General features: G+C 38.5%; 1 protein-coding gene across 4 annotated transcripts in view; it reads right to left on the reverse strand.

Annotated features, from left to right (window-relative positions):
- The window catches only part of TMEM26 (transmembrane protein 26), a 64,443-nt gene that overhangs the window by 34,495 nt on the left and 4,741 nt on the right, over window positions 1-25,207 (reverse strand). For 2 of the 4 annotated variants that reach the window (XM_061405078.1, XM_061405075.1), the window contains exons 2-4: window positions 8,199-8,277; window positions 2,465-2,578; window positions 1,898-1,975 (exon numbers count right to left, since the gene is read on the reverse strand). In XM_061405078.1, coding sequence (XP_061261062.1) covers window positions 1,898-1,975; window positions 2,465-2,578; window positions 8,199-8,277 — 271 coding nt within the window. The remainder of the gene's footprint in view (window positions 1-1,897; window positions 1,976-2,464; window positions 2,579-8,198; window positions 8,278-25,207) is intronic. The other 2 variants (XM_061405077.1, XM_061405079.1) reach the window with 2 other exon arrangements.

Below are 25,207 nucleotides of genomic sequence, written 5' to 3' on the forward strand. Positions count from 1 at the left end.
AGAATCAATATTGTGAAAATGACTATACTACCAAATGCAATCTACAGATTCAATGTGATCCCTACTAAATTACCAATGGTGTTTTTCACAGAACTAGAACAAAAATTTCACAATTCATATGGAAACATAAAAGACCCCAAATAGCCAAAGTAGTCTTGAGAAAGAATAATGGAGCTGGAGGAATCAACCTTCCTGACTTCAGGTTATACTACAAAGCTACAGTCATCAAGACAGTATGGTCTTGGCACAAAAACAGAAATATAGACCAATGGGATAAGAAAGAAAGCCCATAAATAAACCCATGCACCTATGGGTACCTTATTTTTGACAAAGGAGGCAAGAATATACAATGGGGCAAAGGTAGCCTCTTCAATAAACGGTGCTGTTTAGGTCTTTTTTTTAGCACAATAAATGGTGCTGGGAAAACTGGACAGCTGCATATAAAAGAATGAAATTTGAACACTTTCTAACACCATCCACAAAGATAAACTTAAAAGGGATTAAAGATCTAAACGTGAGACCAGAAACTATAAAAACTATAAAACTATAAAAACTCTTAGAGGAAAACATAGACAGAACACTCGATGACATAAATCAAATGAAGATCCTCTATGACCCACCTCCTAGAGTAATGGAAATAACTAAAGTAGACAAGTGGGACCTGATTAAACTTGAAAGCTTTTGCACAGCAGAGGAAACTAAGCAAGGTGAAAAGACAACCCTCAGAATGGGAGTAAATAATAGCAAATTAAACAACTGACAAAGGATTAATTTCCAAAATATACAACTCAATCCCAGAAAAACAAACAACCCAAGCAAAAAGTGGGAAAAAGACCTAAACAGACATTTCTCCAAAGAAGACATACAGATAGCTAACAAACACACGAAAAGATGCTCAGCATCCCTCATTATTAGAGAAATGCAAATCAAAACTATTATGAGGTACCACCTCACACCGGTCAGAATGGCCATCATCAAAAAGTCTACAAACAATAAATGCTGGAGAGGGTGTGGAGAAAAAGGAACACTCTTGCACTGTCGGTGGGAATGTAAATTGATACAGCCACTATGGAAGATGGTATGGAGATTCTTTAAAAAACTAAGAATAAAGCCACCATATGACCCAGCAATCTCACTCCTAGGCATATACCCTGAGGAGGCCAAGACTGAAAAAGACACATGTTCATTGCAGCACTGTTTACAGTAGCTAGAACATGGAAGCAACCAAGATGTCCACGGACAGATAAAGAAGTTGTGGTACATATACACTGTGGAATATTACTCAGCCATAAAAGGAACACATTTGAGTCAGTTATGAGGCAGATGAACCTGGAACCTATTATATGGAGTGAAGTAAGTCAGAAAGAGAAAGATAAATATTGTTCAGTTCAGTTCAGTCACTCAGTCGTGTCCGACTCTGCGACCCCATGAATCACAGCACGCCAGGCCTCCTTGTCCATCACCAACTCCCAGAGTTCACTCAGACTCACGTCCATCGAGTCAGTGATGCCATCCAGCCATCTCATCCTCTGTCGTCCCCTTCTCCTCCTGCCCCCAATCCCTCCCAGCATCAGAGTCTTTTCCAATGAGTCAACTCTTCCCATGAAGTGGCCAAAGTACTGGAGTTTCAGCTTTAGCATCATTCCTTCCAAAGAAATCCCAAGGCTGATCTCCTTCAGAATGGACTGGCTGGATCTCCTTGCAGTCCAAGGGACTCTCAAGAGTCTTCTCCAACACCACAGTATTCTAATGCGTATATATGGAATCTAGAAAAATGGTACTGAAGAATTTATTTACAGGATAGCAATGGAGAAACAGATATAGAGAACAGAGTTATGGACATAGGGAGAGGGGAGGTGAGAGTGAGATGTATGGGAAGAGTAACATAGAAACTTACATTATCATATGTAAAATAGATGGCCAAGGAGAATTTACTGAATGGCTCAGGAAACTCAGTCAGGGCCTCTGTATCAATCTAGAGGGGTGGGATGGGGAGGAAGATGGGAGGGAGTTTCAGAAGGGAGGGTATATATGTATTCCTCTGGCTGATTCATGTTGAGATTTGGCAGAAAACAACAAAATTCTGTAAAGCAATTATCCTTCATTAAAAACTAAATTAATTTAAAATATATATATAGGGCAGATCCCAATCTTTTCATTATATCATTCCTTCAGAATTGTCTGTATCTCTCTTTGTACATAGGTCGTCTGATCCAAGTGTTAAAGGTTCCTTAATACTGCAAGTTAAATATATTTATTAATGCATATAAGATATATATGCCCATTAGGCTTGTTAAATATATTCAATAATAGTGCAAAATACAATTTTCTTGTGACTTTCTGAGCCAAACAATTGGTGAATTTCCCTAGGGAAGAATGAGCTGAAAAGTATAGAAAGTGGTATTCTCACCAAATGAAAAGGTGATTTGTTAGATCCCTTAACATACAATGAGAAAGCTCTCACCGTCGCAATGAGATCCTCTGCTCTGTTGGTATGTTCAGCTGACAACAGAGTTTGATTGAAGTTTTCTTTTCTGCTGGTATTCTGTGACAATCCTCCAAATTGGCTACCGCAATACTAAGAAGTATTTGTAAAAAAACAATGTGTCAGAAAATATCACAGTAGGCAACATTTAAGATGGCTTCAGTGTATCTAAGAGATTATGAGCAAAGATGTGAAGTTTCTGTAGTAAAGCATAAACATTTTCAAAAATCAGAATATAGCCTTGAGATAGAAACCATTTTCAGTTAATATGAGGAAAGAATCAACTATACATGTCTCATTTTCCCACAAGTCTATGAGGCTGTAGATGCTCTAAGTTCATTGTGGAGAGCTATAGAATTTATGAATTGATCTCTGGGGTCCATTTCTTAAATCATGAAACAATTATAAAACAAACCAACAACCAATGAAAGCATGTATGATCTTGGTCAAAGCATTCATTCTATGATTTTATTACTTGTTCAGAGCCTCTTTATCTAAAATACCATTTTGCTAATGTAGGTAATTCAGTTACTTTCAGTCATGTCTGTTAAGCACTGTAACAATCCCCCCAAAATGATAATAATAAATTAACATATCTACCCATCAACATATACATTTTACATCACTCTAGAGGCCAATTTAGATTTATAGAAAAGTTAACAATAGACCTAAAATAAATGGCATTTCCCCCTCCTTATTCTTTCATTTTGCATGTAAATTTCTTTATATGAACTATGTGTGATTTTTAATCCAACCAGAAGCTGAGAATCTGAGGTAAAGAAAGAAAAGAGAAAAGTACATAAGAGAGGAAAGGTGTTGTACTTGAAAATGTAAGTGTAGCCAATGATTATTTCACAAACTCATTAAGAAAAAAACAGACTGATTTAAAAAAAACAACTGCAGAGCTAACATACATTTGAAGTGCACACAAACACACCCACACACACACACAAACACAACCACCACTGCACATCCATGATCACACACTTGGATTTAGAGAGATTTTTTTTAATGCTATCACTGAGAAGTATATTTTTCTTAATTAATTCTGGATACTTCATTGATCATTCTATGAGCTACTTGGAAAAGTAGAAAGGAAAGTCTGTCAAGAAGCTATTTTTTTTCCCTTCCATCGAGACAACTAGTGTTATGGATGGGAAAAAAAAAAAAAAAAAACTAGTGTTATGGGTGAAATGACAAGAATAATTAAGAAAAATGGCCATGTGCCATATCTCTAAGAGCAAAACTGTAGTTGTTTGCACACTTTTTTCTATATAGCTAAGGCTCCAAGAAAAGATAATGAAGATAACAAATTAAATCTTTGAACCAAGCAACAAATCCTCATTGCAGGAGTTCTGTGACTCTAAGAACCTAATGTTCAATAGGAAACATATTTGAACACTTCTTGGCAGGCATGAAAGCAGATTGTATATTAAAAGTGGTGACCTTGATATGTTTTTCACATTCTTATCACTAAAAATCCATAGACATCTTGTTATTTTTTAAAAATAGTCATCTGTACTGCAGCATAAGATAACATGATGGCAAATGGCTTTGTAGCTCATATTATGGTATAAAGACCCGAGTCCCTGTTCATTCTTAGAATTCTGTTTGTTATAAATTGATGCAACTTTATTTCAAGTGGCAGTTGTGTTGGATTGCACAGAACAAACTCCTAAGATTTAACCTGACTTATATTGGTTTTATGGTAATACTGTTTACAATCAGCATTATATAAGTGAGTTACATGGATGATCGGGGTGCCAAAAAGTCACTTTTTCATGGCCTATGTCTGAAAAGCGTTAAAAGCATTCCTTTGGTTCAAACCAGACATCTTCAAGACCAGAATATTTCCATTGCTTTAATTGTGCCAATTCATAAATAGACTTGCTGGGAGGGATTGGGGGCAAGAGGAGAAAGGGACGACAGAGGATGAGATGGCTGGATGCCATCACTGACTTGATGGACGTGAGTCTGGGTGAACTCCGGGAGTTGGTGATGGACAGGGAGGCCTGGCGCGCTGCGATTTATGGGGTCGCAAAGAGTCAGACACGACTGAGCGACTGATCTGATCTGATCTGAAGAGTTAAGGTCATAATTGTTATCACAAACATTTTCTTTCCATTCGTGTAGACCCAGTCAGATTCAGAAGTGAAGGTACAGAATTGATCATCTAAGTGAAATGTTGTCATGAAATAGGTCAGGATGTTTTTTGAATGCCAAGTCATAGGTTAGAATGTTTAGGGTGTAGAGTAAATGGAAAATGTGAAAGCAAATTAAATTATCCTTTTCCATCATGAAACATTCAGATGATTTTGATGTAAATTCCTGTAAAACATAAAACACATTATTGAAAAAGGCAGTATGATTTAATGAACTAGGGGTTAAGACCCAGGTTCTGAACCCCAGAACTGCTGTTGATTAGCTGTGTGGCCTTGGGAAGATTACTTAACCTTGCTGAATTTCAGGTTCCTATTCTCTAACATAGAAATCTACATACCATGTCTAACTTAAGGAGTTGCTGGGTATATGAATGAGAAAATGAGAAAAGTATCTGAAAATAGTTTGAAATAAAGAACTATATGAAAATGTATATGATTATTATCATAACCAAGATTTCCTACATGAATAGACTAAGAATTTCTGTACCTTCCTTTATTCTGCCATTTTTTATTTCTTTAAATGCAATTCCAATACTTTTTTGTCTCTCACTTTTTTCTACTTCCAACTCTGCCCACCCTGCCCAATTCACAATCTGGGCATTCATTGTAATTCTCAGTGTCAAAATGAGTCAGATCCATTACTGCTAAAGGTCCAATTTCTTTTGTAGTGTGAAAATTAGAGAGGTACTGCCCAGGGCCCAAACATCCCTTTTTTTTTTTTTTTTTTAATTAAAAAGAGAGTTTTTGGTTGCGTGCTATTTGTTGTAATGGGATTTGACCTGTATATCAATTAACTGTGCAAACCTTTATACTGTAAAAGCATTTGGGGAAATGAATTGTTATTGTGGATGATAACCATGTCATAGAATTGGATGTGAAAAAAAAAAAAGCGATTCAAGTCACCAGAGCTTATTCCCATACCCCTGAAAGTAGTAAGTAGTAAGGAAATTAAAAGTCTCTTCATATCCTAAAAGCTATAGTAACTCGAACGAACCAATCTACTGTGACAAAACTTCTTTTGTATAAACATAGAGACAGCTTTTGACATTAATATTCTTTAGGCAGGAGATTTAGGCAGACAGATGTCTTCTTCATGCCTACATTATTGGTACATACTTGTGGAGTTCCGCAAAACTAGTCCACAGAACTAAACTCCCCTGTGTGTGCCTAAAATGTTGAGCAGGCATTTTCCAGATAAGGTTTGAATATCTGAAACATGTATCAGAGGCTTAACTTTGCTATAAAGTGACCTTCTGTAGCAAAGAAATCTGTGAGAGTCTCACAGATTTTACCAGTAAAGATACTACACTATTATTATATCATAGCTACAGTTCATCTATAACACATAATCCTGTAACCTGAGCCCTGAGGATGTGAAGTCCAGGCTGCAGTTTAATGGACTGGACTAACTGCCCCCCCTCCAGTGTCATACAGGAGCATTGATGACCATCAGCGGCTGAATCCAGCCTAGATCCTGCTACCTGGGGTTGCCCACATAAGAAGTAATTCAGTGAAAAATCAGCACCTGTCTCTAGAGCGGGATGGGGCGAGGCATGGGAGGGAGGTTCAGGAGGGAGGGGATATAAGTCTGCTGCTGCTGCTGCTGCTGCTAAATCGCTTCAGTCGTGTCTGACTCTGTGCGACCCCATAGATGGCAGCACACCAGGCTCCTCCGTCCCTGGGATTCTCCAGGCAAGAACACTGGAGTGGGTTGCCATTTCCTTCTCCAATGCATGAAAGTGAAAAGTGAAAGTGAAGTTGCTCAGTTGTGTCTGACCCTCAGTGACCCCATGGACTGCAGCCTACCAGGCTCCTCCGCCCATGGGATTTTCCAGGCAAGAGTACTGGAGTGGGGTGCCATTGTCTTCTCCGGATATAAGTCTACTTAGAGATTATTCATGTTGTTGTACAACATAAACTAGCACAACATTGTAAAGCAATTATCCTCCAATTAAAGAAATTTAAAAAATTAAATCAGTGCTTCTATTTATAATTAGGGACTCATACTGGAAGCCACTGTTTCTTTTCTAGGTCAGTGTGGTCTTAATATATATAGCCTATCCTTCCTGATTGTGGGTTCCCTGGTTCCTCTCCTTTACACTTATTTTGGAGCACTTGAATGAAGTTCATATTTTACTAAGTCAGCTCTTAGGACTTCAGAAGTGAATCTGCTATAACCTGCAAAGCCTGTATTTTAAAACAGACTATTTCAAATATCCCTTCCAAGGTTGACAGTATTTGTACAGCAGAGTACAGATGATGGAGTTCTGTTTTTGTTGTTCCTGTACATGTATGCTAAGTTGCTTCAGTCCTGTTTGACTCTTTGTGATCCTATGAACTATTGCCCACCTGGCTACTCTGTCCATGGGATTCTCCGGGCAAGAATACTGCGGTGGATTGTCATACCTTCCTCCAAGGGTCTTCCCAACCCAGGGATCGAACCTATATCTCCTGCAGCTCCTGCATGGCAGACGGATTCTTTACCCCTGGGTCAAAGGGGAAAACGTCATTTTATAGGATGCTAGATGATTGGGCCTTGCCCATTCTTTTTTTTTAAATTTTTATTGGAGTATAGTTGCTTTACAATATTTTATTAGTTTCTACTACTGTACAGCAAAGTGAATCAGCTATATGTATACATATATATACAGCCCTTTTGAATTCCTTTCCCATGTAGGTTACCATAGAGCACCGAGTAGGGTTCCCTGAGTTATACAGTAAGTTCTCATTAGTGACCCATTAGTTATCTATTTTGTACATAGTATCAATAGTATATATACAACAATCTCAATTTCCCAGTTCATCCCACCCACCCTCCGTTCCCTTGGTATCCATATGTTTGTTCTCTCTGTCTGTGTCTCTATTTCTGCTTTGTAAATAAGATCATCTATACTAATGTTTTTTTTTTTTTCAAATTCCACATATATGCATTAATATATGATATTTTTCCTCTCTTTCTGATTCACTTCACTCTAAGATACTGTCATGGGGCTTCCCAGGTGGCTCAGTGGTAAAGAATCCACCTGTCAGTGCAGGAGATGCAAGAGACATGGGTTCAATCCCTGGGTCCAGAAGATTCCCTAGAGTTGGAAATGGCAACTCACTGCAGTATTCTTGCCTGAAAAATTCCATAGACAGAGGAGCCTGACAGGCTAGGATCCATGGGGTCAAAGAGTCCAACATGACTGAGCGACTAAGAACCACAGTCTGTCATACAGAGCCCTGCCCATTTTTAGTACAGTAACTCACTGAAGCTGCAAGGGATAAAACCAGAATTGTATACCCTTATGTAAACTGTAGCATATTGGAGGGGAAGTGTTAGGAACAAGACCTCTAACCCAGATTACTAATGAATACTCTTAAATCTTAAATGAAAGCAACACTTTTATTAGTTTAGACAGATCATGGATTCATTTCCTTTTTGCTGAGGGCTCTTATTTAGTCAATTCTTGATACCTCCAGTTCCTTAGAAAAGTGCATTTCTGACAGAAATTGGATTATAATAGGAATGTAGTTTATTGCTGAGTATTCAACTTTCCAAAAGTACATACCTGGGTTTCATGGTGCATTTCAAGAAGCCATAATGATGGAACAATGCTAATCAGATATAAAAATATGGCTGGTGAAAACCTGTGAATGAGGGGAAAAAATAGTTCAGCTTTTATAATTTTTTTTAAAAGAAAGAAAACAAGTGCACATACCCTGACCACACTGAGTCAAACCTTTTAATCTCCAGTATTTATTTGAAAGGGGAAAATGCATTATGTGATTCCTGCCATATGGATTATAGAGAAACAGAGCAACTGTAAAAGGCACTAGCAGCTGTCATTCTCACTGAATTTCTAATCCAATTAATAGATGTTAATTTTAATACGGTTTAATGGGACACTGCCAATTAGTCTCAGGCACAAAACAGGGTATTTTGTGTTTAATACGAAAGCAAATACAGCAACAGTAAATCTTGATTTTTGAACACTGTAATTTCAGGAAGGTTGCCTACATTTTTTAACATTAACCGGAAATTCTGAGAGCTCAAAAAATAACATTCTGCCAGAAGACAAAAATCAGTTGATAAGGACCAGGACTAAACAAAATCAACTGGCTTTGTGTGTTTCTGCTACACCCAGGCAAACTAAAAATACAGGCACACCTCATTTTATTGTGCTTTGCTTTACTGAGATTCATAGATACTGTGTTTTTCTTTACAAATTGAAGGTTGGTAGCAACCTTGTGTGAAGCAAGTTTGCCAGTACCATTTTTCCAACAGCATTTGCTCACTTTGTGTCACATATTTCAAATTTTCTTATTATTATTGTTCTGTGATCATTAATCTTGGATGTTATTTCTAAGATTCACTGAAGACTCAGATATAGCTGGCTATTTTTAACAATAAAGCATTGTTTAATTAAGCTTTGTTCATTGTTTTTTAAGACATAATGCGCACTTAATAGACTATGGCCTATTGTAAGTATACTTTTAAATGCACTGGGAAACCAGAAAATTCACGTGACTCTGTATTTCAGTGGTATGGAAATGAACGTCCATCTCCAAGGTATGCGTATACAAACAAACCACAGATGAAGGGTTTGGTATTTCTTTGAGGGCTATCTATAGTAATTATTTTCAGACTCAAATTCAGAGGGCAGTCCATAGAGAGGACTCTCATTTGTACTTGGACACATCAAATTTAAATGTTAGTTTTGCCACTGACCTCTCAGTTTGCTTCCTAATCGACAAAATGGGAACAGCCCCATAACAAAAACCATAGACTGGGTGGATTAAACAACAGATATGTATTTTCTCACAGTTCTAGAGGTTGGAAGTTCAAAATCAGGCTTCCAGAATGGTTGGGGTTTAGTAAGAGCTCTCTTCCTGGTTTTTAGACAGCCACCTCCCACTGTGAACTCACATGGCCTTTCCTGAGTGCATACACTTCACAAGAAAAGAGAGAATTTCTCTCTTCTCTTCTTATGAAGCCACCAGTCTTAGTGAATTAGGACCCCATCCTTATGACCTCAATTAACTCTACTGACTTCCTAAAAGCTCTGTCTCTAAATATATTTACTCTGGGACTTAGGGCTTCAACATATGAATTTTGAGGCAACACAGTTCAGTCCACAGCAGTCACATTTATCTCTCAGGAATTTTTATTATTTAGTTGACCCTAGAACAACATGGAGATTAGGACTCTCTGTGTAGTTGAAAATCCACATATAACTCTGAGATCGACCCTCTATATGCACAGTTCCACATCCACAGATTCAACCAACCGTGGGTCATGAGGTACTGTAGTATGTATTTATTGAAAATAAGATGCATATAAGTGGATTTGCACAGTTCCAACCCATGTTGGAACTTTCTATAAAGCAGTGTCTGGCAGAGTTGTACATTCTGTAACAAGTAGCTGTTACATAATTATGGGATGTCATGCAATGAAAACACATCCTTCAAAATTTGAACTAAGATAAAAATTACATACTTTACAAATTTATTTCTTCCAATTGCATTTTATTTTAGATTGGACTCTTGTTTTATAAATCATCTTAAAACTGTAAACCAGTATAATTTTATTAAAATACTTTTAGTACATTCATGCGATGGTTTAAGATGACCTGAAAAATAGAAATGTTAATTGTTCAAAAACAGAATTTGAGATGAAAATCTACTAAAATCGTATGGTTATAATCCGGGGGAGGAGAAAGGGAGTGAATAAACCTAAATGGAGGAAAACATTTAGAATGGACTGTTTAAAGGCTGTTAACCTTTTCACTAATATCTCCTTTCAACTTCTGGGAAGAGAAAGAGAAAGGGCAAGTGAAAGCAATTCTTAAGAAAATCAGTATTTAAATAGATATTACCCTACCATCAATTTCCTGCAGAAATTAATTTGAAATAAAGGGTTATGGGTCATGATATTATTAGAATTTGACTTAGACAATGGTTGGGCTGCAGAAAGATATCCAAGGCCCCCATGTCAAACATGTTTTTAGAAAGAAAAGGAACACTTAATTCTTTGACCTCCCATATCAACGGAAACATCAGGAGAGAATATTTCCTTTGTGAAATTGGGGAAGGATATGAATTCTGGTTGGAAGGACAGTTGGAATATGTAAATCTTTTTTTTATATGTCGAATGTTGGCTGGACTGCAATTTTGTTGACTCTCTCAGGATTAATTTTAGGATTAACTGGCCTGGCAATACTGTTAAAATAATAATCTAGGGAAGCTATATTCTGAACATATCATAGTTCTTGGAAGAGTTCAAGAATAAAATAAACAATCAATCACCCTTAATATCTTCTGTGCATAACATTTATTTCTACAATTGGAAAAAAGACTATCCTGTTTCAACATGTTTCCTCTAATTAGGAATCTAGTTATAGATTTTAAAAAACATTCAAAATCCAGGATTTTCTCTGTTGCCTATTACAAAGACTATAAATTCCCCAATCAGATACATATTCAAAGCCTCCTCCATTCCCCATCTTATCTCTACTTCCCTTTCCTCTACCACATCCTATCAAGCTGAGCAACTCAGGAGTTTCAACTTGCTGTGTATTTAAAATGAAACAAAACAAAATGTTTTGGAAACTTTCCCTTGTTCCATCCCTCTTTGTCAGACCTATTTGACATCTGTGAAAGGGAGTGGGAATCCCATTAAGCACCTGAGAATTAATCATATTCAAGTCAAGAGCATGTGAGTCCATTGTCTTCCTCCTCCTCCACCCCTGTTCCTAACCCTCTTAACCCTATACCTAAGAGGATTTGCTGGAATTCCCAAAGGCTTCCAGGTAGAATTACCAAGGAAATGCCTAGTCCACAAAGTGATCAATAGCAATTCAGAATTAGGAACTTCCTCCCCTAGCTCCTCTCTCTCTCTCTCTCTCTCCAGTAGCAGGCTATGCTAGTTGTTCAACTGATTTTTTTTAATTATAGAGAAAATAAAAGTCTGTTATCTAGAAAAGTATTGAAAGGTATAGATACATTGCATTTTTTACATGAAGGGTACATTTCAGCTCTATGTTTTATTGGACCATGGGTCTCTATTAAGAGCAAAGGACTCTATCGTCCCTTCAAGGTTGGTCCATCTGAGAAGAGAGGTTCTGATGTGGATTTTGGAGCAGATGTCCTTCAAATTATGACTACTTGTTTCAGAAAGCCCTGCTCTTATATCTATCTATCAGTACCCTTCCTATATTTTGAAATACAGGAATTCACTGCAATAATTAACTTTAACTTGTACTTCTCTTGTGACCCAGCACATTCTCCACTGTTTTCTGTTGTGTGTATTTATAATACGATTCGGCAGATCCTGAGTCTCTAATTTATGTCCTTTCCCTCTTCCATCTCCTTCATCTTTTCCTCTCTTCAGTAGTCTCAGCTGTCTTTTTAAATCTCTGTTGTTGTTGTTCAGTCGCTAAGTCACGTCTGACTCTTTGTGAACCCATGGACTGCAGCACGCCATACTTCCCTATCCCTCACTATCTCTCAGAGTTTGCCCAAGTTCATGTCCATTGAATTGATGATGCTTTCCAACCATCTCATCCTCTGCTGCCCTCTTCTCCTTTTGCCTTTAATCTTTCCCAGCATCAGGGTCTTTTGTAATGACGTGGCTCTTAACATCAGGTAGCCAAAGTATTGGAGCTTCAGCTTCAGCATCAGTCCTTCCAGTGAATATTCAGGGTTGATTTTCTATAGGATTGACTGGTTTGACCTCCTTACTATCCAAGGGACTCTCAAGAGTCTTCTCCAGCACCACAGTTCAAAAGCATCAATTTTTCACACTCAGACATCTTTATGGTCTAACTGTCACATCCGTACATGACTACTGGGAAGACAATAGCTTTAACTATATGCACACTTTGTTAGCAAAGTGATGTCTTTGCTTTTTAATATTCTGTCTAGGCTTGTCACAGCTTTCCTTCCAAGAAACAAGTGTCTTATAATTTCATGGCTGCAGTCACCCTCCACAGTGATTTTCGAGCCCACAGAAGAGAAAATAGGTCACTGCTTCAACTTTTTCCCCTTCTATTTGCCATGAAGTGATGGGACCGGATGCCATGACCTTAGTTTTTCAATGTTGAATTTTAAGCCAGCTTTTTTCACTCTCTTCTTTCACCTTCATCAAGGGGCTCTTTAGTTCCTCTTTGTTTTCTGCCATTAGAGTGGTGTCGTCTGCATATCTGTGCTTGTTAATAATCTCCCCACAATCTTGAATCCAGCTTATAACTCATGCAGCTCAGCATTTTGGATGATATACTCTGCATATAAGTTAAATAAGCAGAATGACAATATACAGCCTGTTGTACTCCTTTCCCAATTTTGAACCAGTCATTTTTTTCCATGTAAAGTTCTAACTGTTGCTTCTTGACTTGCATACAGGTTTCTCAGGAGACAGATATTCCCATCTCTTTAAGAATTAATGCTTATTTATGAATGCTTAGAGTTAATACTTATTAAGCAAATGCTTAAATGTTTGAATGACTAAATTTATAAATAAAGGGAATACTGAGAAAGCAAAACAAGTGATGGCTGCTGGCATCTACAAGGACCTTTTATATTCATATTTCAGCAGGCCTGGTAACAGGTAGTTTCTTAGTTGTGTCTCTTGAGGAATTGTTACACTGCCATAGCAATTTCAGAAACTTGAGAGACCCAAATTTGAATCTTGCCTCTCCCATTCATTCATCTTTGGAAATTCATTACTTTTTCTGAAACTCAAGATCCTTGTCTATGAAATAGGTTATATCAACCTCATAGGGTGGTTATGAGGAGTAGAGAAGACAATGTTATTGGCTTGATATTGTACTTAAAAAAAGAGAAAAAACTAAGTGGGTTCTAACTCAAACCTTCACATATGTATTTCTCCCCCTTGAAATACCTCTCTCCCTCCCTTTTCACCGTATCATCTCCTTTTCAAGGTTCATATCAGCTCTATAGGACTGCACAGAAGAACTTTCCTTGTCCTTCCAAGCTTCAATTGGGTCTCCTTGTGCAATTGGGTCTCCTGCTTATCCTAGAGCACTCTTCACTTGTGCTCCATGGGTGTTAAAAGAGTTTCAACATTTATAATTATATGTGTGCATACATGTGTGTGTCGGTGTGTGTCTTGTGGTCACTTGTCTCCCAGCAATTCTAAGTGACATAAGCATAAGACCTGTACCTGACTGTGTCTATCTGCGCATCATGCCCTCAGCTCCTTCCACAGTACCTGGTGCGTGATGGTCCATCCCAAGTATTAAGAGTGATCTCATAAGGTCCAGTTGATTTACAGTTCTGACTTTCTTGAGACTCTGTTGCTGGTCTGACTGGAAATCTCCTTTTGAAATAGCATAAATTGATTCTTATCAAAAGTTTTCCTGAAGGAAACATTATTCTGTGCCTGGATGAATTTGATATTTTTTCTACTGTGCAGGATTTAGTATTTCAAGGTGACATTTAGCCATGACATATTATTTTGAAGGTTTACCATATTCCTGATAGTGCATTATCAGAGCAGTTCATTTCTGGAACCAAGGAGAATGTGAATCCTAAAAATTAAAAACTAAGCCTGATCCTACCTTTTTCTGTATAATGAACCAAACTGCATACCCTTTCTTAGGGGCTTCAGATCATTTTACTCTAGTTTTCATGTCTTAATTGTATTGAAAGTAAGTAGAAGCCAACCATAAGCCCTAATATCAGAGACGGGTCTAGCCATCTCAGAAATAAATGAAATCAGGTTTCTTGATGATTGTTTATAAAAAATAAGTTACACCAATCATAGACTGACAAAAACTGATAAATATATGAGTAAATGATTAAGATACATCCAAGTGGGATATTTTTACAAAATTGCTATTACCCTATTACTAATGAGCCATCTGCCCTTGGAAACTCAGATTTATTACAATTCTAATTACCATTACCTTATCACAATACAGAATATGCCCAACATTAATACTTTAATGCCAAATTGCTTTCCTTTTGGTCAGCTATTTTTTCTAAATTTACCTTCCTAAAGATAATTTTTCTCCACAGAAATTTTCATTTGTTTGTTTATTCACAGCCCTTAGCCAGTATGCCAGTTCTCCCTAACTATACAGCAGGAACACCATCCTTATTTTCCTTTATTTGTTATATACTTACTTGTTGACTAATATGTTTGCAGGTCTTGCTACATGCTAGACACTACTCTGAGCTCTTAAAGAACTATACTCATTGTTTTATTTTCAGTTCACTTCTTCCAAAAATAAAATATTATTTACCTTACAAAGTTGTCATTTCAACATGACATAATGTTTTTCACAAAATGATTGTGTCATGACATTTAGCAATTTAGCTCTGCAGTGGATTATATTTATTTCAATTCACCATTAGTCTAAAAGTAAGATTCCATTTTCCTCTTCCCCAAAATGGTATGTATTATTGTTTTCTTATTGAAAAAGTAACATTTGTTCATTTTAGAAATGTATAACAATAGAAATAAGTAAATGGAAGAAAATTAACCATAATATCACCTAATACCCTGCATAGCTTTTCTCTCTGCATACAATAAGGATTCTAATCTTCAAATTATATGCATAAATCTGAAGATAGATAATATTTAAATGAAGCAAAAATAATGTTCCAAATTACTCTGAGGTGAACTGCGATTTATTTTGTATTTCAGTTCTCAGTATTTCCTACTCTACAAAGGCAGAGTGGAATTGTCAGGATATACTAGACCCAAGTTTCAAAATCTCATGTTAAACCGCCTCAAGGGTCCTCAAAATTTCTGGAGCACTTTTTAATAAAACGTTTATTTTCAAGGAAATTAAAAAACTAGGTCAAGATATCCTTTCATGCACCCCTAAATCCTATCTAACAACTTAAGGACTGTCCTCCTTACATGTAGACTGGTTTCTTGAAGTGGGCCTTAACATCCAGCGTTTGCATCTGGGCTGCTCAGGAGGCCTCCCTGTTAGCACAGAGGGAGAGGGCAACCGATAGGATGGCCTCTAGCTACCATCTGTCTCTCTGCCACCCCTCAGAATGCACCGAGTGCTCCTGCAGAACACACAGCCCCCGGATGCCTAGGAAGCCTCTTATCTGCACCTCCCACCTAGAGCCCTTTGCCTGTGTCTGCCCATGAGAGGAAGGAGTTGGGGGGAGGAGGAGAGGCCACAACCAAATGGCCATAAGCTGGTGAGAATGCCCCACAAATGGAGATCTGAATACGAAATGTGTATGTTTCAATAGGTACCAAGACCACGTGATGGGTTTGTTTTGTCCATGATCTTTAGCAGGGAGGTGGCTCAAACGGTCAAAAATCTGCTTGGAATGCAGGAGACGCGGGTTCAATCCCCAGGTCATCCCCTTGGAGAAGGGAATGACAACCCGCTCCAGTTTTCTTGCCTGGAGAATCTCATGGACAGAAGAACCTGGTAGGCTATAGTCCATAGGGTTGCAAAGAGACGCAACTGAGCAAGAAAACAACAGACTAATAATGAGAACAAAAAAGACAGGATTTCAAATAAGTCAGGAATACCTATTGTAATGGAATTTTTAAGCGTTTGAAAAATGCCCACATTTAGGTTTTATAAAAAGGAGAATACTTGTGAAGGTGAATACTAGCACTCTTAATTAGAGCTTTTGTGATTTGTTGTTGCTGACTTTTGTTTTTTAATTTTTTTTTTTAAGTTTATTTGGCTGTGCTGAGTCTTAGTTGTGGCATGTGAGGTCTTCCATCTTCACTGAGGCATGTGAAATCTTTAGTTGTGGCACACGGGATCTTTAGTTGCGCCATGGGAACTCTTAGTTGAGCCGCGGGGGATCTAGTTCCTTACCCAGGGATCAAACTCAGCCTCCCTGCGTTGGAAGTGAGGAGGCTTAGCCATTGGACCACCAGGGAAGACCATGAATGTTTTCTTTCATAAGGGAATATTCTTAAACTATAATATCAACCACCAGCAAAATTAATATTATATACTTCACTTAAAAATTTCCAAGTGGATATCTAAGGCAAGAACAAACTCTATTAAAATTGAAGTTGCTCACATTCAAAGCTCGGAAAATGCCTCACAATGACTAAATGAGCTGCTGCTGCTAAGTCACTTCAGTTGTGTCCGACTCTGTGCGACCCCATAGACGGCAGCCCACCAGGCTTCCCCGTCTATGGGATTTTCCAAGTTAGAGTACTGGAGTGGGGTGCCATTGCCTTCTCTGACTAAATGAGCTATAGGGACAAAATATGCATATGCATTTACGATCTACATTACTATTTTTTCTCATAAAAATTCTGATCCCAAGAACATCATGACCTCTTCCTAAATGAACTGGTTCCAGCTGAAACCCTAACTATCGCCACCATTCCCTCAACCTAAAAAGCCCTTCTCTCTTTTCTTCTCTTCACTCTTGTAAAACCACCAGCCACTTCAAAGGCCAGGACCTAAAGCACATACCTGAGAAATTTTCCTTGTCTAACAAGCCTATTGCACAGACTGTATCTTTATTCTGCAGCCTTTCTGCTCTTTTGGACTTAATTTGTCGAAAATTATTTGGTACTCAGAGTATTGTTTTGTCTTGTCCTCATATAACTGCATATGTTTTATGTTCCTTCAAGAACACCATCATAGAGCCTAGTATAATAAATGAATGTTTAATGAACAAGTGAACTTAAGTGCTAATGACCAAAGGAATGTTAATGGTCTCTCAGGGGATTCAATGGATTATGGATGTTATTTATGTGAACTTTAATTTATTTCACTCTATAAAAGACAGTGGTGTTTATTTCTGTTCTGTGGAAGAGTTTGGTTGTTCACTTTAGGACCCATGAAGACAGTCTAGAATTTTTCCCCTTTTCTATCTTCCTTTACATATGCTTTGATTTTAGAGGGATGTCTGCTTATGCAGGAGTGTCTCTGAGCTGTGGCCATGTCTAGTCTAAAATTTTATTCTTTTTAAAAAAATACTTAAAGAAAGAAAGAAAAAAAAAAAAAAGATCCTGCATGCCACAAGTAAGACCCACATATTTATTTGGCTATGTGGGTCTTACTTGCAGCATGCAGGATCTTTTTTTTTTTTCTTTCTTTCTTTCTTTCTGTTTTTAAGTTGCAGCATGTGGGATCTTTAGTTAGAGCATGCAAACTCTTCTTAGGAATCTAGTTCCCTGACCAGTGATTAAACACAGGCTCCCTACATTGGGAGCACAGAAGAGTAAAAGTCGCTTAAATTTTCTACATTCTCTTCTAAGCAAAACCATTCTAGTGTTCATTTAGCAAATCACCTGGGATTTACCTACCCAATTTTGGAACACAGAAAATACTTTGACCCTTTCTGTACCAAAGAGAATCCTTGACCCCAAAAATGTCTATAGTTGTACTGTCTACAGCAAAACCCAGTTTGGTTGCTGAATGTAGAGTACAGCAACTAGGTGATGGAGTTCAATTCTGGCATGGGAGTACTTCTCTGAGTTTGGCTTCCTCATTTGCAAGCAGGAACTAGCACCAGGGCTTTTGTGAGGAGTGAATGAGGGAATCCATTCAATGCAAAAGTCTGGCTCAAGAAAAGTGAGGGTTCACAGATGCTAGGATTGTCTTTATGATTCATTATTGCTAGATCCCCTGGAGAAGGAAATGGCAACCCACTCTGGTGCTGTTGCCTGGAAAATCCCGTGGACAGAGGAGCCTGATAGACTACAGTCCATGGGGTCGCAAAGAGTCAGACACGACTGACAACTTCACTCACTCATTGCTAGTTGTGACCTTTGATGAGTGATCTAGCCTTGCTATGCAGCAGCATCTTCATCTTAAAATGGTAATAAAGATGAAAATGAATTCATCAGGTCATTGTGAGGATTACATGAGATAATGGATAGAAAGCAGGCTTGGAGCAGCATCAGTTCTCCGTATCTCAGTAACTGTTACCATCTCCACGATCAGCATCACCATTATTTTCATCATCCTCTTCATCCCCATTATTAACAGACTGTCAGAAAATGGCACAGCCAATTTATTAACAGGCTTTTCCTAATAATAAAATCCCTTAGAAGAAATGAAGAAATGAAGTAGCTATCATAGTTAACAAAAGAGTCTGAAATGCAGTACTTGGATGAAATCTCAAAAATACAGAATGTTCTCTGTTTGTTTCCAAGGCAAACCATTCAGTATCATAGTAAGCCAAGACTATGCCCCAACCAGTAATGCTGAAGAAGCTGAAGTTGAACGAGTTTATGAAAACCTACAAGACCTGGAATTAACACCCCCAAAATATGACCTTTTCATTATAGGGGACTGGAATGCAAAAGTAGGAAGTCAAGAAATACCTGGAGTAACAAGCAAATTTGGCCTTGGAGTGCACAGTGAAACAGGGCAAAGGCTAATAGAGTTTTGCCAAGAGAACACACTGGTCATAGCAAACACCATCTTCCAACAACACAAGAGAAGACTATACACATGGGCATCACCAGATGGTCAACACCCAAATCAGACTAATTATATTCTGTGCAGCCAAAGATGGAGAAGCTCTATAGCAAAAACAAGACTAGGAGCTGACTGTGGCTCAGATCATGAACTCCTTATTGCCAAATTCAGACTTAAATTGAAGAAAGTAGGGAAAACCATTAGACCATTCAGGTATGACCTAAAACATAACTCTTATGATTATACAGTGGAAGTGACAAATAGATTCAAGGGATCAGATCTAATAAACAGAGTGCCTGAAGAACTATGGACGGAAGTTCGTGACATTGTACAGGAGGCAGGGATCAAGACCATCCTCAAGAAAAAGAAATGCAAAAAGGCAAAATGGTTGTCTGAGGAGGCCTTATAAATAGCTGTGAAAAGAAGAGAAGCAAAAAGCAAAGGAGAAAAGGAAAGATATAAGCATCTGAATGCAGAGTTCCAAAGAATAGCAAGGAGAGATAAGAAAGCCTTCCTCAGTGATCAATGCAAAGAAATAGAGGAAAAGAATAGAATGGGAAAGACTAGAGATCTCTTCAAGAAAATTAGAGATACCAAGGGAACATTTCATGCAAAGATGGGCACAATAAATGACAGAAATGGTATGGACCTAACAGAAGCAGAAAATTTTAAGAAGAGGTGGCAAGAATACACAAAGAACTGTACCAAAAAGATCTTCAGTACCCAGATAATCGTGATGGTATGATCACTCACCTAGTGTCAGACACCCTGGATTACAAAGTCAATTGGGCCTTAGGAAGCATCACTATGAACAAAGCTAGTGGAGGTGATGGAATTTCAGTTGAGCTATTTCAAAACTTAAAAGATGATGCTGTTAAAGTGCTGCACTCAATATGCCAGCAAATTTGGAATACTCAGCAGTGGCCACAGGAATGGAAAAATTTCAGTTTTCATTCCAATCCCAAAGAAAGGCAATGCCAAAGAATGCTCAAACTACCGCACAATTGCACTCATCTCACAGGCTAGCAAAGTAATGCTCAAAATTCTTCAAGCCAGTCTTCAACTGTACGTGAACCATGAACTTCCAGATGTTCAAGCTGGATTTAGAAAAGGTAGAGGAACCAGAGATTAAATTGCCAACTTCCGTTGGATCATCAAAAAAGCAAGAGAGTTCCAGAAAACATCTACTTCTGCTTATTGACTATACCAAAGCTTTTGCTGTGTGAACTATGGAAAATTCTGAAATAGGTGGGAATACAAGACCACCTGACCTGCCTCTTGAGAAACCTAAATGCAGCTCAGGAAGCAATAGTTAGAACTGGACACGGAACAACAGATTGGTTCCAAATAGGGAAAGGAGTATGTCAAGGCTGTGTATTGTCACCCTGCTTGTTTAACTTCTATACAGAGTACATCATGAGAAACGCTGGGCTGGATGAAGCACAAACTGGAATCAAGATTGCCGGGAGAAATATCAATAATCTCAGATATGCAGATGACACCACCCTTATGGCAGAAAGTGAAGAAGAACTAAAGAGCCTCTTGATGAAAGTGAAAGAAGACAGTGAAAAAGTTGGCTTAGAGCTCAACATTCAGAAAACTAAGATAATGGCATCTCATCCCATCATTCATGGCAAATAGATGGGCAAACAGTGGAAACAGTGGCTGACTTTTATTTTGGGGGGCTCCAAAATCACTGCAGATGGTGACTGAAGCCATGAAATTAAAAGACACTTGCTCCTTGGAAGAAAAGTTATGACCAACCAAGACAGCATATTAAAAAGCATAGACATTACTTTGCCAACAAAGGTCCATCTAGTCAAAATTCTAGTTTTTCCAGTAGTCATATATGGATGTGAGAGTTGGACTATAAAGAAAGCTGAGCACCAAAGAATTGATGCTTTTGAACTGTGGTGTTGGAGAAGACTCTTGAGAGTCCCATGGACTGCAAGGAGATCCAACCAGTCCATCCTAAAGGAAATCAGTCCTGAATATTCATTGGAAGGACTGATGCTGAAGCTGAAACTCCAGTACTTTGGCCACCTCATGAGAAGAACTGACTCATTTGAGAAGACCCTGATGCTGGGAAAGATTGATGGCGGGAGGATAAGGGGATGACAGAGGATGAGATGGTTGAATGGCATCACCAACTCAATGGACATGAGTTCGAGTAAACTCTGGGAGTTGGTGATAGACAGGGAGGCCTGGCGTGCTGCAGTCCATGGGGTCACAAAGAGTCGGACATGACTGAGTGACTGAACTGAACTGAACAAGTCCCTTGTGAAACTAAATAAGAAAATATGACTTTTTCTTGAAAATATAGCATAGTGCTAAGTCAAGAGAGCATAAGAGTCTTCTTCCTAAACCATGACTCAGATCCCTGAAAACAAAGTCATTTACTGGTAGCATTCAGTACATGCCTACAAAAATGATGCAATTTTAAGTCACTCTTTTGCATTGGAAAAGTCTCTGATGCTGGGAAAGGTTGAGAGCAGGAGGAGAAGAGGGTGACAGATGATGAGTTAGTTGGTTGGCATCACCTACTCAATGGACGTGAGTTTGAGCAAACTCCAGGAGATGGTGAAGGACAGGCAAGCCTGGCATTCTGCAGTCCGTGGGGTTGCAAAGAGTCAGACAGGACTGAGTGACTGAACAACAGCAAGGCTCAGGATAGAAAATGCCTACACACAAACCACATAAACACGAAGATAATGAGTACTGTAAAACTCCATATGCTGATAAATCCAGGGCACAGTGGAAACTGTTAGTATCATTAACTAAAAAAGTTAAGGAGAGCTATCAGGCAGTCCGTATGAATTCGCTATTTGGGCAGCAAATGTAAGCAAATAAATAGTTTATCTCCTGGGAGAATTTCTAGTGCCCATGTTGGCCACATGGAAATCATAGGGTCTCCTTCTTTACACCTGCATTTCATCCTCTCTGATACCCCGTAAGATGGGTGGAAGAGTACTTGTATTCCCCAACTTTCTCTGTGGCATTTTTGTAAGCACTCTTGGTAGAGGGAGATACATACTATCAAATACTACAGAATTACATCTGACAAAGCTCTTCTCTGCTACTCAGAACTTGTTCATGATCAGACTTCATACGATATCTGTCACATCTAGGTTTTTCATTTCTCCCTTTGAACCCTCTAAATATTGTACAGTTGAGTAATCAAAACATTTCATTGAGTTTTTTTTTTTTACAGAATTGAATTTGCAATGAAATTAGGACGGAATCTCTTTTGATTCCTAATTTATCTTTCCTGTGTTTAGTTGGAGGCCACCCAGACTTTTTCTAACATATGATGCTTCAAATGAGATATGGTAACAGTTACACACTAGTGTGTATAAAATAGGTAAACTATAAGGGCCTATTATATAGCACAGGGAACTATATTCAATATCTTGTAATAACCTATACTGGGAAAGAATCTGAAAAGACTATATATAGTCATATATATATATATATACATATATATGATCCTTATATATATATATATATATATATATATATATAGTCTTTCTGTAGTGATTCAGTTATACATATTTATAACTGAATTATGTGTTGTACACCTAAAACATTATAAATCAACTATGCTTCCATTTTTTTAATAAAATGAGATACGGTAAAATATAAAATTTAGAAGGAATTTTTCACCTAGATGAATGGGACATGGTGAGAAGAGACAATGAAGAGTCAAAGAGAAAGTCAGTACTTCTCTGTCTTCTGGGAGGGTGTCAGAAGTGACCCAGGACACGCTTAGCTCTTCCTTCTCTCAGTCCTTTTTTTGCCTCCCTGGCTCTTCCCATGCCTGACTCCTCTCTCTAACAGACTCGGCTCCCAGATCGCCTCCCAGCAAGACATCTCACTTTCCACTCAGTAGAACCTCCCCCAAGTCCTCCATCCATCTATAACCCAGCCCATTTAGCCCTTCACTGTTCTGCTCACTCACCTGTTTACTTGCTTATTGCTATTTACCAGCACATCTGCTTTTTTTCCTTCCCATTTCTCTAGGTATAGTTGACACACAGCACTGTATGAGTTTAAGGTATACAGCCTAATTATTTGACTTATATACATCATGAAATAATGACCACAGTAAGTTTAGTGAACATCCATCATCTCATATAGATACAAAATAAAAGCAACAGGAAAAAAATATTTTTCCTTACGATGAGAACTCTTTAAGATTTACTCTCAGCCACGTCCACCTGGGGCTTCCTACGTAGTGCTAGTGGCTAAGAACCTGCTGGCCAATGCAGGGGCCGTAAGAGACACGAGTTCAAGTTCAGTCCCTGAGTCAGGAAGATCCCTTGGCAGAGGGGAGGCCATGGCAACCCACTCCAGTATTCTTGCCTGGAGAATGCCATGGACAGGGGAGCCTGGCAGGCTATAATTCATAGGGGCACATAGAGTCAGACACAAGAGAAACAATTATCACTCATGCACAGTAGCACACGTGCGTGCAGTTTCATATGTAACATACGGCAGTGTTAACTGTTTCAGTCATGTTGTACATCACACCCCCCATACTTATTTGTCTCATAACTGAAAGTTTGCACCTTTTGACCATCTTCATCCAATTCCCCCTCAGCACACCTGTTTATTATTTATTTCTTTATTTTCTGAGTCCTCTGACTAAAACATGAGTTCTTTTAGGGCAGGATTTTACCTGTTTTATTCACCTCCACTTTCGTGTCACTAAAAAGAATATCTAACACGTTTGAGATGTACCAGGCATTTTTGCTGAGTGAAGAATAAGAAGGCTCTGTGCTTCCTCCAGAGAAAAGTGCTCTTTCCCCATCCTCACTTCCCTCAGGATGTTCATTACCTACCCAGCCTTGCCCCTTCTCTCTCACCCGTTTTTCCTGCTCCAGCTCAAACGCTGTGAAGTCCCCTCCCCCTCCCTACACACCACAACCCCCACCCCGCCTCCTTCCCCCACGCCAACAGCCACCCCTGCTATCACGCCTCCTCACATCCTATCTCTGCGAATTTGTTAGTGTATTAATATCCCTGCTCTTCCAATCGCCAACTCAGTGATCTCAAGTAAAATGATTTAACAGCTTTGTGTCTCAGCTTCCTCATCTCAAAATGGGAGAAAACAGAAACAGAAAATAACTATAGCCACTGTCAAGATCACGTGGGAAATTCTGTAAAACACTCGAAAAAGCCTGAACATCACTAAATGCTAAATATTCATAATAATTCTTATCCCCACATATTTGAACGCATCATTGAACTGCTACCTTTTATTTTAAAACCTCAAATGTGTTTGCTTTCTGTTTCTTCACATAGTATCTAGCGTGTCATGCCCACTTATTAAGCAAGTGAACAAAAGTGGTTGTCTGATTCAACTTAATAAAGGGAAACAGAAATAATGAAGTAACCAAGTCAGTAAGATATTTTGTTCACTCAAAGATATGTACCTTGTATTCTTGAACTTTTGATGAAGAAAGATCGGTGCTTAAAATTCTGTACTTTCAGCAAGAAATTAAACTTAGATTTTGACATATTCTCAGATACTGTCTGCTTGAAAGTGAACAGGCTTCAAATTTGTCAAAGTCTTGGTCACTTCTTTTCTCTCGTGAGCAATGTTTTATCAGTATTAGCTGGAAAGGAACTGGAAATCTTGTCTTCTATTGGACTCTATCCTAAATGATAATTCACGGGGCTTCCTAGGTCGCACTCATGGTGAAGAACCCGCCTGCCAATGCAGGCAATATGAGAGATGCGGTTCGATCCCTGGGTCAGGAAGATCGCCTGGTGGAGGACATGGCATGTCACTCCAGTATTCTTGCCTGGAGAATCCCATGGACAGAGGAGCCTGGCAGGCTACTGTCCATAGCGTTGCAAAGAGTCAGACACCACTAAAGCGACTTAGCACACAGGCATGCAAATGGTAATTCACAGATCCTTTGGATTGTTGTCCAGACAATAGAAAATAAAATCAAGAAAAAAATTAAGCAATAATCAAACTTAGAGAATGAACTTATGGTTGTGGAGGAGATGGGGGAAGAATGAGGGGGAAGGAATAGTTCAGGAGTTTGGGATGGACATACACACACTGCTATATTTAAAATGGATAACCGAAACAGGGAACTCTGCTCAGAGTTATGTGGCAGTCTGGATGGGAGGGGAGTTTGGGGGAAAATGGATACATGTATATGTAA

The sequence above is a fragment of the Bos javanicus genome, chromosome 28 (assembly GCF_032452875.1).
Source record: "Bos javanicus breed banteng chromosome 28, ARS-OSU_banteng_1.0, whole genome shotgun sequence".
NCBI lineage: Eukaryota > Metazoa > Chordata > Mammalia > Artiodactyla > Bovidae > Bos > Bos javanicus.